The 11,561-nt window shown below is 42.1% G+C and overlaps 1 protein-coding gene across 1 annotated transcript; it reads left to right on the top strand.

Annotated features, from left to right (window-relative positions):
* Positions 1 to 853: 853 nt before the first annotated feature.
* Positions 854 to 11,146, top strand: LOC115310738. The gene is made up of 5 exons (XM_042290388.1): positions 854 to 940; positions 3,590 to 3,637; positions 4,769 to 4,798; positions 6,212 to 6,274; positions 11,093 to 11,146. Exons 1-5 carry the CDS (start codon positions 854 to 856, stop codon positions 11,144 to 11,146), a joined length of 282 nt encoding a protein of 93 aa, XP_042146322.1.
* The last annotated feature ends 415 nt before the right edge of the window (positions 11,147 to 11,561 follow it).

Here is an 11,561-nt window from a genome sequence, read left to right as displayed (position 1 = left end):
CCTTTTTCTCCTTGGCTCGTGAGCCCGCTTCACTTTCTTCTCTTCTTCTTGTCTTTCTTACTGCTACAATATAAAGGTCTCTGGACTTTCCAGTAATGTAACGCCATCTTACGGCGTGTGTCAAAAATGAAAGCGAATGTTCGGTAGGGCTGCTATTTCTTCCTTGCTTTTCCTCCCTGAAAAGCCTCTCGCACATTCTGTGCTTAGCAGTTTTCGTTACATGATCAAGCTTTTTAATTTTGTTTAGTTGTTCGTCAAGCATAAATAACATACGCATCGCAGAAAGCTAAAACCTGTCGTTAATGTTAGGTTAACGGTGGCTAAAAATAATGAAAATACAGATCTTTAGATTAGAGAACTCCAGGGCTTTGGGTCTTCTGAGCAGCTAGGAGGGTCGCACTGAGCACGCGCGTAACTTCTGCGCATGCGCAGTGCGAAGCGCCAAGCTGCTTGGGGTACTCGAAGCAATGGGACCCCCTATTCTAACGCAGTCAAATGTGAAAATGGGGCGCTTCCGATATACCGATAAATCGTTTCGACCAAAATTGCTAGTGGCTTATTATCACACCTATTGAAATCTAGGGAAATATTCGTAACTCAATCACAAATTTACCGCGACGTAAAGGAACGATTTCTGGAGCTTCGCGGAAATGTACGGCGTACCAACGTCACCTGTATTGCGCCTACAAAATATCGCGGATATCGTGGTGGTTTGTGCCTAGCACGCTGCTAATGGTTTATCAAGGAGCTCTAAAAGCTCGAGAAATGACTGAGTTTTTGAAGAATATAACCCTATTTAAAACAGAACGCTGTCATGACGGCGGGGTGTACTGAGCGTAAATGAAAGCATCATATGGCGAATTTATGTTTCTTTTTTTTTTTTTATATAGAAAAGAAGTGCCTGAAGAGACTTCGACTGAGCCAAAACGAATTGTATACGGTAAGCTCAGGTTCTTGTGTGACGTTTAGGATACCATGTTGAAAAACGTCTGAATATATAGAGTCCTTCCCTCTTTCCACATTAGCAGAGCGAATTCTGTAGGGGAGGAAAGCGGGTTCCAGCGTTTGCTGTGCTAATGTGGAAAGAGGGAAGGGCTACGTTCCCTGCTACTCTGGAGTACTGTATAGTGACTATTTCGACGTCCGCTGTCAAAATAATTTCAAACATTATTTTCACGTCCATGAGGTAACTTGCGTAAGACATGAAAAAGGTTTTAGTTTATGTTGACGTATCCCGTCAAAATGGTCGACTGATTATTTGACGAACTTTGTCAAAATAGAAATTTCGTTGTTTTTTGACGGCGTTTACGGTGTTGCCATGTCGCCCACTCCCGGCCAGCTTTGCCCATATATTGCACTAAAATGCATTCGGCGTCGGTGTGCTTGACAGTTAGATGATTCACCTGGAACAGCTTTCGGAGGTAACAGTAACCTTAAAAGTTGATGAGAGCAGAATCGCCCGGCGGCGATGGCGTGCTCTCTCTTGGGACAGGTAACGTATTGTTAGCAGATGTCCTCGCGTGAAATTCGAAGATTGGATCCCACAACGAATGCGATATGAATATCGCGTTGTATCCATTCCACACATCGCATGTAAGTAAGTGCCCTGTACCAGTGACTTTACTCTGTACTATGTACAGAGAGAGCTATCACATACCTTGCCCGTGCTCTCGCGCACCTTGAGCGCCGATAAAAGATGTGGATATGCGGCCATCACTGCTTCTGAAAGGGTAACTCGAGTCAAAATTCAAACCTAAATAAATGACCGATATCGATTTACGGAGACTAAAGACGAGCACTACCCAAATATAACACTAATGGGAAACAGCAGTCCGCTGTAAAACCGATATTAAAAATGCTACCCCCAGTCTATCAGCGGGCATTCAGCGGGTTGACTGTTTGCCAAGCAACCTTGTGCCCAAACGTCATACTAGTCCCATTCATTCCCAAGTAGGCCAAGCCTGGCCAAGCAGGTTCCTCGTTCGTACCAGTTCTTTCGCCATGTTTTTTCTGCTGCGTTATTAGGCGTCTAAGCGAACGATTTCTGTTTCTTGTGTTATGTGTTAGCGGCCGTCGTTTATAAGTGCTTCCCAGTGATCGCGCACGTAGGTTATTGACTCCCTGCACGCTCAAGCGCGTCGTGCTGCCAAAAGTGGCATTCACTGGCGGCCATAGTTTTGTTCGTTCCTGCTCAGCGCGAGCTTCCGATTAGCTTCCACAACGCTTCTGATACGTGCATTACACACTACCAAGATTGTAGTTCTTCACAGAATGGGCGGCTCGTTCTAAACCCGCGTTCGCCATGGCAAACTTGCTTTTCGGCCGGCAACTTTATAAATTTGTATTAATATTTGCTAGATATGTTCGATATCTACAAAGTAAAGTATAGTAAAAGAGTTGTAGCATCTTACCTGACTGATCGAGACTATTGGGTGTCTCAAAAAGTGGCCAAGCTCTTTAAATCGACCGCAAAATTCGGTTTGGTAACCTATCATGCTACGATTTTGTGCAGCGTTGCCAACAGGTGGTGCATTTTTTCTGTGAAATTTGCAAAGAGCGAACTTACCTGAATAAAAAGTAAACAAAGAAAAAGGCTTAACTCCTACGGACACCCAGCGAAGCCATCGGTCTTCAATCAATAGGGCGCCCTGCTGTTTGAAGACCGGTGACTTCGCTGCGTTTCCATAAGAGTTAAGCCGTTTTCTTTTTTTTTTTTTTTTTTACTTTTTCCTCGGGTAAGTTCGCTCTTTGCAAATTTTAACGAAACAATGACCACCTGTGGGCAACGCTGCACAAAATCGTATCGCGATAGGTTAAGAAACCGGATTTTGCGGTCGATTTAAAGAGCCTTGCCTCTCCTTGAGACACCCGGTAGAGTAGCTGGATTTAATTGGAACTGCTCATGCGACTAGGACAGTCCTGTACGTTTTGCGGTACCGCAAAACGAGATTTGCGTCCCACGATGGCCATGCAGTTGATCACCAGCGTTGTCACCACCATGCACGAACCAGTAGTTTCGGTTTTGCCGAAGACACCCGAAAGAAAACATTGAGATCAAATATCTACAAAACTACACAAGGCCACGGAGGAGAAAAAAAAACAAAAACACCTCGTAATTCAGGGACACGTTTCGCACTACAATCAGTCGTAACCACAAGATAAAATATAAAATAAAAAGGCGCAGGAGTTACTCTTGAAATTCCAGAAAATAATGCAGAGCACAACTATAAAACAGAGTTCAGTAGTAAAGAGGGAAAACGCTCAATTATGTGTGATGTGTGATAAATAAAAAAATAAAAAGTAGAGAACAAAATCCTGAGCGTTGCTTAAAAATATTTTAGGGATTTTCCTTTATGCAAAAAAAGAAAGAACACGTCTGTTGGACTTTTGTTCTTTCTGTAATGTATCATCAGCATTGTATTTGTTCACTTAACAGACTGCTCACGCTTAAATATACGGCAAATCTTACTTTCTTAATTTTATGCAGTATCAATTATGAATGTAAACTTTTTTCAGTAATGAAGACAGATGAGAACATTACTAACGTACTGTTCTAACGCAATGTAATATGGAGCTTGTGCATTTCCAGGCTATCGAGATTAGGCAGATGCATGCACGAAGCGGCGGCACGATCATCGTAAGTAACTTTACGTTACTCTTCTGATATCAGTAGACAAGGGACGAAAGAAACATATTAATAAAGACATGCTTAGTAATAATAATGATAATAATAATAATAATCTTAAGTGTCTTTATATGCCGTACTTTAGCTGTCCTGGTAAAGTACGTGAGCGATCATACCGCTACATCTAATTTTGCCGACGTTTCCCGACGACATCGTGTCTGTGTAAAAGTCAACCTCCGCACCCCCTCCCCCCCCCCCCCCCCCCCCCCCGGGCCCGATCCAGGCTCCTTTGCACCAAAGTTTAGAAGAGACATTGCTGGGTATTTGAAGGGACACTGACAGAGTACTTATGGTCGCCAAGGATTTTTATTCGTACATGAAATATTAGAGCCCAACTACCCGGAACACAATTTGCGGCTCAAAATTCGTCTTCTTTCCGCCAGAAAACCGTTGATCGAGAACTAGCCGGTTTGAGTCGCGCTCTCTTTCTCTTTTCCGGGGTCAAGTGCCGTTTTCTATGGTTTAGACACAACCACCAAAAATAATCAAAGTCGTGGGTCACCGGCGGGATCAATATTAAAAATAGAAAGAAAATATGATACCTATTTTTTCTGGCCTCTAAAAAGCCGCAAATACGTTCATTGCAGAAAAAAAAGTTGCACAGCCACGTGACTTCCGGCAACACCCTCCTCCTTTATATTTCTTCTTCCTCCCCAGTCTAGTTTCAGTTTCTGATTCGAGTAGTTGCGTCTTTTTTCTTTTTTTTTCTTAAAAGGATATGTGACGCTGTAGCAAAATATTGATTGGGTAGTCTTCTGACAACCATAATAGATCGCCTAACAGAACGCAAAAAAAAATAAAAAAAAATTGGGGGTGTCAGTGTTTCTTTGAGATCGACGACCGCTTCTTTTCTTCTGCCTTCTTAAATCCGGATATGTTCCCTGAGTTGTTGTCGCCTTCCTTCACTGGCCCTTTTAACAAGGCTGTCCCTCTCACCCAGTCAATGTCTCTAATAAACTAAGAAGGGCTGCACTTTATAGGAGGGCCTAAGTTAAGAGTGCACTTTAAACTTAAATTTTTAGTTACTTTACAGTCCCGTCGAAAATTTATAAATTAACTTTTCTTTTTTTTTTCTTTTTTCAGAGAAACATGGCGGACATGGGAAAGATCATTGTAAGTGGTGGAGAATATACGCTTCCTAATCATCTATGATAATAAAAATAGATAACAAAATAATTATTCATTAAGTGAACTTCAAGATTTTTAGCCTCCTACATTCATTCGATACTAGGTGATACCTAGTATCGAAAAAAAAATATATATAGCAAGATAAAGTTTTATATACAAAAAAGTTGTGGTCTTAAAAAGGACCTTTAAAGTTAACCTATTCGCTCTTTCTCGCTTGACTTGAAACGTGGTAGCTCTAAGAGTGCAAAGAGCTCCCAAACGCTCCCGGTTCTGAACTGGACGGCGGGTTTCGCTGTATTTGCGAAATCAAATATACGCGCAATATTCTGGAAATGGCCACTTATAACACTATCAGACTTAATTCTATCCCATGATAAAAGAATGATGAGTAAAAACACTACGAAATATACGTGAACCGGATGTGAACAAGGGCTACCCAATAGATGGCGCCACTGAGTTTGTTGTCAAACAAAAAAGGGCGAATACACCGTTTCATACTTAGTATACAACGCTGTCAAAGTTATGGGCGCGAGCGCCTAACTTCATCTATTCTTTCGTTTGCGCAGGAACACGTGCACGGGGTTTGATCTGCGGGATCAAACCCCATGCTCGCACCAGCAGCTTTACCAGCGTTGATTAAGTATAAAACAGAGACAACGAGAGCAATCGAAAGCGTAGTCGGCCTGCCACAATTGGCCAAATGCTCACTATTACGTCAACGAAGGATTTTTCATCCGCGGAAATAGAAGTAATGTAAGAACTTCACTTTCGGCGGTGTTGGTAGTGTTGCTTTCAGAACGCGTGATTTAAAGCTTCCACCATACTCATTACAAACACCATCCAACTTGCTGATCGTAAGGTAATGACGCCTGGAGGGGGGGGGGGGGGGGCATTAGCGTCGAGATGTTTTGGTGACGCCCTCATATGGTTTCCCCTCGTGAGGTCATTACCTAGCGAACAAGTTCGATAGTGTTTGTAATTATCATGGTGGAAGCTTGAAATAATTGTTCTATGAAGTCAATACTGCCAGCACCATCAGAATTGAAGGTCTTACATTACTCACATTTCTGTCGATGAGAAAACCTTTGCTTACGGCATAGTCAGCATTCGGCCAATCGCGGAAAGGCGACCACAGCGACGCTTTCGATGGCGCCCCAATAGGAGAGCGCCACCAAAACATTTTGCCGCCAATAGAATTGCTTTATTGCTCCAGGTGGACACTAACTCGTCCAATACGGTTCTACAAAAAGTTTTGTCATTTTTGTCGTTTATATGCTTCTAATATTTATCTTGAGTTGATCGGTAAGTTGAGCATTTGAACAGCACAAAAAATAGGGTATATGTGATCTTCAACAATGTCGCTAAAGTCTCTTTTTTTTTTTTTTGCTTGTTTTTTAGGATACACTGCTTCCCAGTCCCCGTGCGGCCAACAGGATGAAGGCCAAGATGCCTCGACTGATCGTAGGTTATGCATGTTTTGTTTGAATCGAGGAGCACGTGTGAGAACCTAGTTTTAAAATCCAAATCTAAGAATAAAAAAAACTAATACCTTTTCTATAAAAGTGGGTTATAAAGGAACAAAAACACTTCAAGGTTAATGTAAAAAAAAGATTAACTGGTTGTCTACCTATTGATAAAATTCAAGCCGAAGTGTACAATAAAAAAAACGAGTTTTAGAAACTATGAGTTTTTATTCTATAACTGAACGCACTAAAAATTATATTTTCTATCAGAACAATGACACGGTTGACACCGGCTTACACATATTACGCGAGGCTTATATCATTACCATGTAAGACGCGTTATAGCAAGAAGTTTCTTAAAAACAGCATTTTGAACCTACATTTTGTATATCAATTTTAAAGTACTGACATCCATTCTTTTATGAAGGATAGCACCAGAATCGATGAATCGATTATGAATTAAAAAAAAAAGATGGTTGAATTAACTTTGATGAGAGCTGGTAAAAAGTTTATTAGTTTAGAACAGTGGTTCTCAACCACTAATGTTTCGTGGAGGGGACCCCTTTAGGAATGGAAGAAGTGATGGGGGACCCCATCCGCCAGGGCCGAGGGGGGCGGGGGGGGGGGATTGGATGATTGCAGCAACAAATGTGCGAATTAAGAAAACTGCATGCATGTAAACCAACTTTAAAGCTCCAAAACGGAGAATAATCAACCCTCCTGACTCGGCACACGTAGTTTGGTATATTTGGCCTGGTAAAACTGCCAGCATAAAAAAACAAAGTGTTATTGCTCGGCTTGACTGATGGTAGTGAATTCGAGGACCATTAGACGGCCTTCAGGAAGCCCAAGCGGTCCGCGAACCCCCATTTGAGAACCACTGGTTTAGAAGATCGAGTGTTCTGGGATGCTCTATTTTTTTTTTTTTTTTTTAAGATTTCAATGTTGTTGTTTTTTTGCGGTCACTATCCTTGAAACTAAAATAAACCCAACACTTACAAAGACCTACAGGATTATTTTGGTATAACGTTTTCCTTGGTGTACACTATTGGAGACGTGTGTGAGGCCAGCATCTGCTTGACGTGCCCTCGAACGTTGTTGCCCTTCCACAATATGTCAATTTTATTCTATTGCTCGGCATAAATGAACTTTATTCTTATTTTTATAACGATCTAAGAAATACAACCACCTTATAAATTTTGCAGAAAAGTTCAAACTAAACTTAATTCATAGAGAGCCCTATATAGGTACGGCCGTGCGGTCCTCAATGGCAAACTTTTTTATGGCTTACAAAAAGTTGTGTCATTAAATATTAATACGTAGAAAATTACTTAATTAAGTTAGAAACGCGTTTTCTTGTTTGATTTCGTGCGTTTATTTTATGTGTTAAGCAAAATTATAACGCGCCTCTTTTCTGCTGCTTTTTTGCGTTCTAATTGGTACGTAGATACTATCGGATAACAGAATCATGTAATTTTTTAGCGCGAAAAGGCATTTCAACATTGTCCAGCCATCCGCCTAATTTTCTGCGTAAAAATATGAAAAGAGAATTGTTCAATTAACACTTTTAAAACATCAAAGTAAAAGCTTTAAAAAAATAGTAGGATACTATATTTAAAACGTAATATTAACCGTCTTATAATTGAATTATACGAAGAGAATCCCACAGTATCTGATACTGTTTCCGTCAGCGTGTCAATCATTTCAGTTCAAATATATTTCTCGACAAATTGATAATCCTCACGAATAAAACTCCACACTTCAACAGCCACAACAGCGGTCCGGTGCTGATGGAATGAAGACCCCAAACCTCCATTTTCCCACTTTGAAACATAGCCCGAGAAACAACCAACGTAATAGACCGATCTCACTAAGCCAGAGCTGTATATAGAAAGAGTTCGGCCATACATTGGGAAGTGTAGGAGGCAAATGAGGAGGCGTCATTGGTCGAAAGCGGACTGGGCCTATTTCAAGGTGTCTTCACAATTCAAATGTGGGCAGCCAGAAGCTGTAAATAACACCGTGGCAGTGGTCACGAGAAACGAAATAAGTGCGTTCGAGTAACTCTCGGTAACTGAAAATATGATGCACGATACTTTTCGATCACGATCATGCAAAATAAAATTCTAACCAAACGATTTACGTAATCCGTACGCCAGCTAGGCGCTGAGAGCCGGGAACTTGCCGTCGGAGCGGTCAGACTCGGTCTGAGCAAAAAAGAATTCGAGCGGCAAATTCTATTCTTACATTTTTTTTTTTGCGTGATCAAAATGGAAACATCACGTCCACAATATTTTCAAACGTGAAGAGTTACTGGTTTTAAAACTTTGGATTGGGCTAGTTGGTTCATTGTGACATAGAGGATTAAAAAGCGCAAAAAGACACGGACGAAGAAGAGAGACATACAACACGGACTGGCGCTAACTTTCAACTGATTTAATCAAGGCAAACCACCCAGCACACGTGCGTAAACACTCTTTCCCATCACGTCAACCACATCTGATAAAAGCATCCCATATACACAAACAGCAGATTACAATGATTTCAACATTCATATCAGTGCAACGTGACTACGGAAAACCATCTAGAAATGAATCTTCCTTGTTGTTTAGTAAAATCGAAGGCGTGCTGACGCAGTTGTCACCCGACGACTTTATAAAATAGGCTTCAACTATTTCCCTCTCAGTCTTGTTATTTGCTCTTTCAACAAATTTTGTTAATTCTAACAGGGGGTCAAACCCGCACCGCATGCAGTGTACTGCAAGGTGCCCCCCCCCCCCCCCCCCCCCGCTTTGTTACGAACCGCTAGACAATATTCGCGCGCCCTTTAAAAAAAATAAAATTGGGTTGTGTTTATGTTTACACAGCCTAGAACCTGGTCTGCCTCGATGGGCGACGAGTCTACCAGCTGTAGAGGAGCAATTTAGCCAGTGGAGTACAACCGCTAGCCTGGGGTCTTTAACGTGCACCACGCAGTAGTAATACACGACCGCACGTCGGTACGATGCTCTCGCGCGCCCTTTTGTTAAAACACCGCCCAGTCTGTCCAATATACACGCTCCCGCACGTTAGCGGAATCTCGTAAACAACGTGCCCGCTAACAAAGAAGTTTCTTTTCCAGATGGTTTTTTGTAGTCACGTTGCACTGATACGAATGTTTAAATCATTGTCATCTGTTGTTTGTGTATATGGGATGCTTTTATCAGATGTGGTTGGCGTGATGGGAAAGAGTATTTACGAACATGTGCTGGGTGGTTTGCCTTAAATAAATCAGTGGAAAGTTAGCGCCAGTCCCTGTTGTATGTGTCTCTTCTTCGTCCGTGTTTTTTGCGCTTTTTAATCCTCTATATTACTACATTTAACTCTTACGCGCTTATTAAAACAGTTTCTCGCTAACACCGCTAGGGGAATATTTACGGCTTCTGGTTGGCCAAGAGAGCATGCCAAGTTCTCTTTCTGCGTCCGGTGAACGCCCTGGCGCTGCCCGCTCCTCCCATTGATCAAGCTCTCTCTATATACGGCTCTGCACTAAGCGAGCTGCGCGTCCGTGGCGCCGCCATAACTTTAGTTCACAGGAGGCAGACGGCTGTGCACGAAAGGGCTCGTGCCATCTCGTGCTCTATACACGCCAAAAGCTTCAGCGAGGTCGTCGTACGTGCAGAAAGAGTAAAGTTCCATCGATGCACTGCGGCAGTGGTCCCGTAGACATAGACAAAATGGCTGATGAGATCGGTCCATTGTGTTTCTCCCATTCGCTACGAGAAGGCGCCACTATCTTGCTTCGCGTAAAGCCCCTCAATGACTGAAAAAGGCCGCCATTCATTGTTGTGGGAATGCTCGAGACACGTGCCGCCCGCCACTTCTGGGAAGAATATGGCGTCCGAAACCTAGCTCAGTGCTGCAGTGCGGCCATGATCTTCCCATGGGGCTGCACGTTTCCCGTGCCTCTTGCATCGACGTACCTTGCGCTACTTTTAAAACATGAAGGGGCTTTAGTTTCGCGCAATCTTGTTTTCTGCGCTTACTCACGCCCAGCAAACGCGGCCAAACAGTTAAAACAAAAAACAACAAAAAACAACAACAACAACAACAACAAACATGCTATTGATTGAACGTGACATCACGTAGTTTCTATAGCCTGATCATCTTAAATGTGGGTGTCATGGAGGCCTCCAGTCTTCATCTCAGTCGCGTGATCAGGCTATTGAAGTGACCTTTTGTGAAACTTGAGGTAGTCTATTTACAAACTATTATTTAACATCATTTCTGAAAAGAAGAAACTCGGAGAAGTTAACCTGCGCCTCTCTACTAGGCGCTAGATTGCATCTAGGCCGCTATAGACAAAATTGAACTTTTCCAGATAAAAAGGCACCACGTAGCGGGCACCCGAACTACGTTCGATGAGAAATTCTGCGCATGCATGAGCTACTCGTGCATGCGATGAGACGTTTTAGGCTTTGTCTTCTATGTTATTGGTTAAACGGCCTTAAAACACTCGAATTCAATATTCTTATCGCGGGACACGACTGTCGGGACGAATATCTGAATATGTTCCATCTAGCCTTCAGTCTTTTTTTTTCCATTTTTTGACACCTTTGTGTGCAACACTAGCCAAACTTAAAACCAACAAAGCAACGTAGACATACCTAAAACGGCGCACACGCACAGGAGGTATTATTAAACACAAAATGATAGAAAGCGTTGAGTTTTTGGCTGGAGCCTAAAACCTAATATTTGTATTTTAACAACCTAATTTGACTTTTGGCGTATTTTTGTTAAAAAATGCCGCAAAAAATTGTTTTCTTTATTCTTGCAGGAATGCGAATTGACGGAGTTCCGACCAATTATGTGGGGACGACCTCAAGCCTGAAGAAAGTCATCGTCGGCTGGCGGCTCAAGGATATACATCTGCGTTCCATGTATCGTCTTGCTGAATTAAAGTATCAGTGTCATTTTCATTGCATTGTCCTTTTCTAAAGATCCGATATTCTTCGGCTTCAAAAGGTCCTTTCTCTAAGTTGGATTTGTCAACACTTAAAGCGGTTATTGGGTATCGTTGGCGACTCGATCTGCCTGTAGCCGTGACCAACGCTTGCTCAGCAATGTCCACTGATACCCCTAAACGTTTCTTCTCTTTTTTTCTCTTAGGTTCTGATAAAGAATTTGAAATTATAGGCTAGACATGGCCCTTAAAATATAAAACCTGTTAAAGTTTTGTTTTTAAATAAATAAATAAAAAAAAATTGGATTTGCAGCCGCGAGAGTTAGTAACTAGACGGCGAAGA

Source organism: Ixodes scapularis, unplaced genomic scaffold (assembly GCF_016920785.2).
Source record: "Ixodes scapularis isolate PalLabHiFi unplaced genomic scaffold, ASM1692078v2 PGA_scaffold1__304_contigs__length_218370807, whole genome shotgun sequence".
NCBI lineage: Eukaryota > Metazoa > Arthropoda > Arachnida > Ixodida > Ixodidae > Ixodes > Ixodes scapularis.
The sequence above is the reverse complement of the archived record's forward strand: the minus strand, read 5'-3'. Positions and strand labels throughout refer to the sequence as shown.

Coding starts and splice junctions, on each gene's coding strand:
- LOC115310738 (XM_042290388.1), top strand. CDS start 854: ATGGCGAATTTATGTTTCTTTTTTTTTTTTTATATAGAAAAGAAGTGC. Junction 941..3,589: donor GCCAAAACGAATTGTATACG/GTAAGCTCAGGT, acceptor GTGCATTTCCAG/GCTATCGAGATTAGGCAGAT. Junction 4,799..6,211: donor CGGACATGGGAAAGATCATT/GTAAGTGGTGGA, acceptor CTTGTTTTTTAG/GATACACTGCTTCCCAGTCC.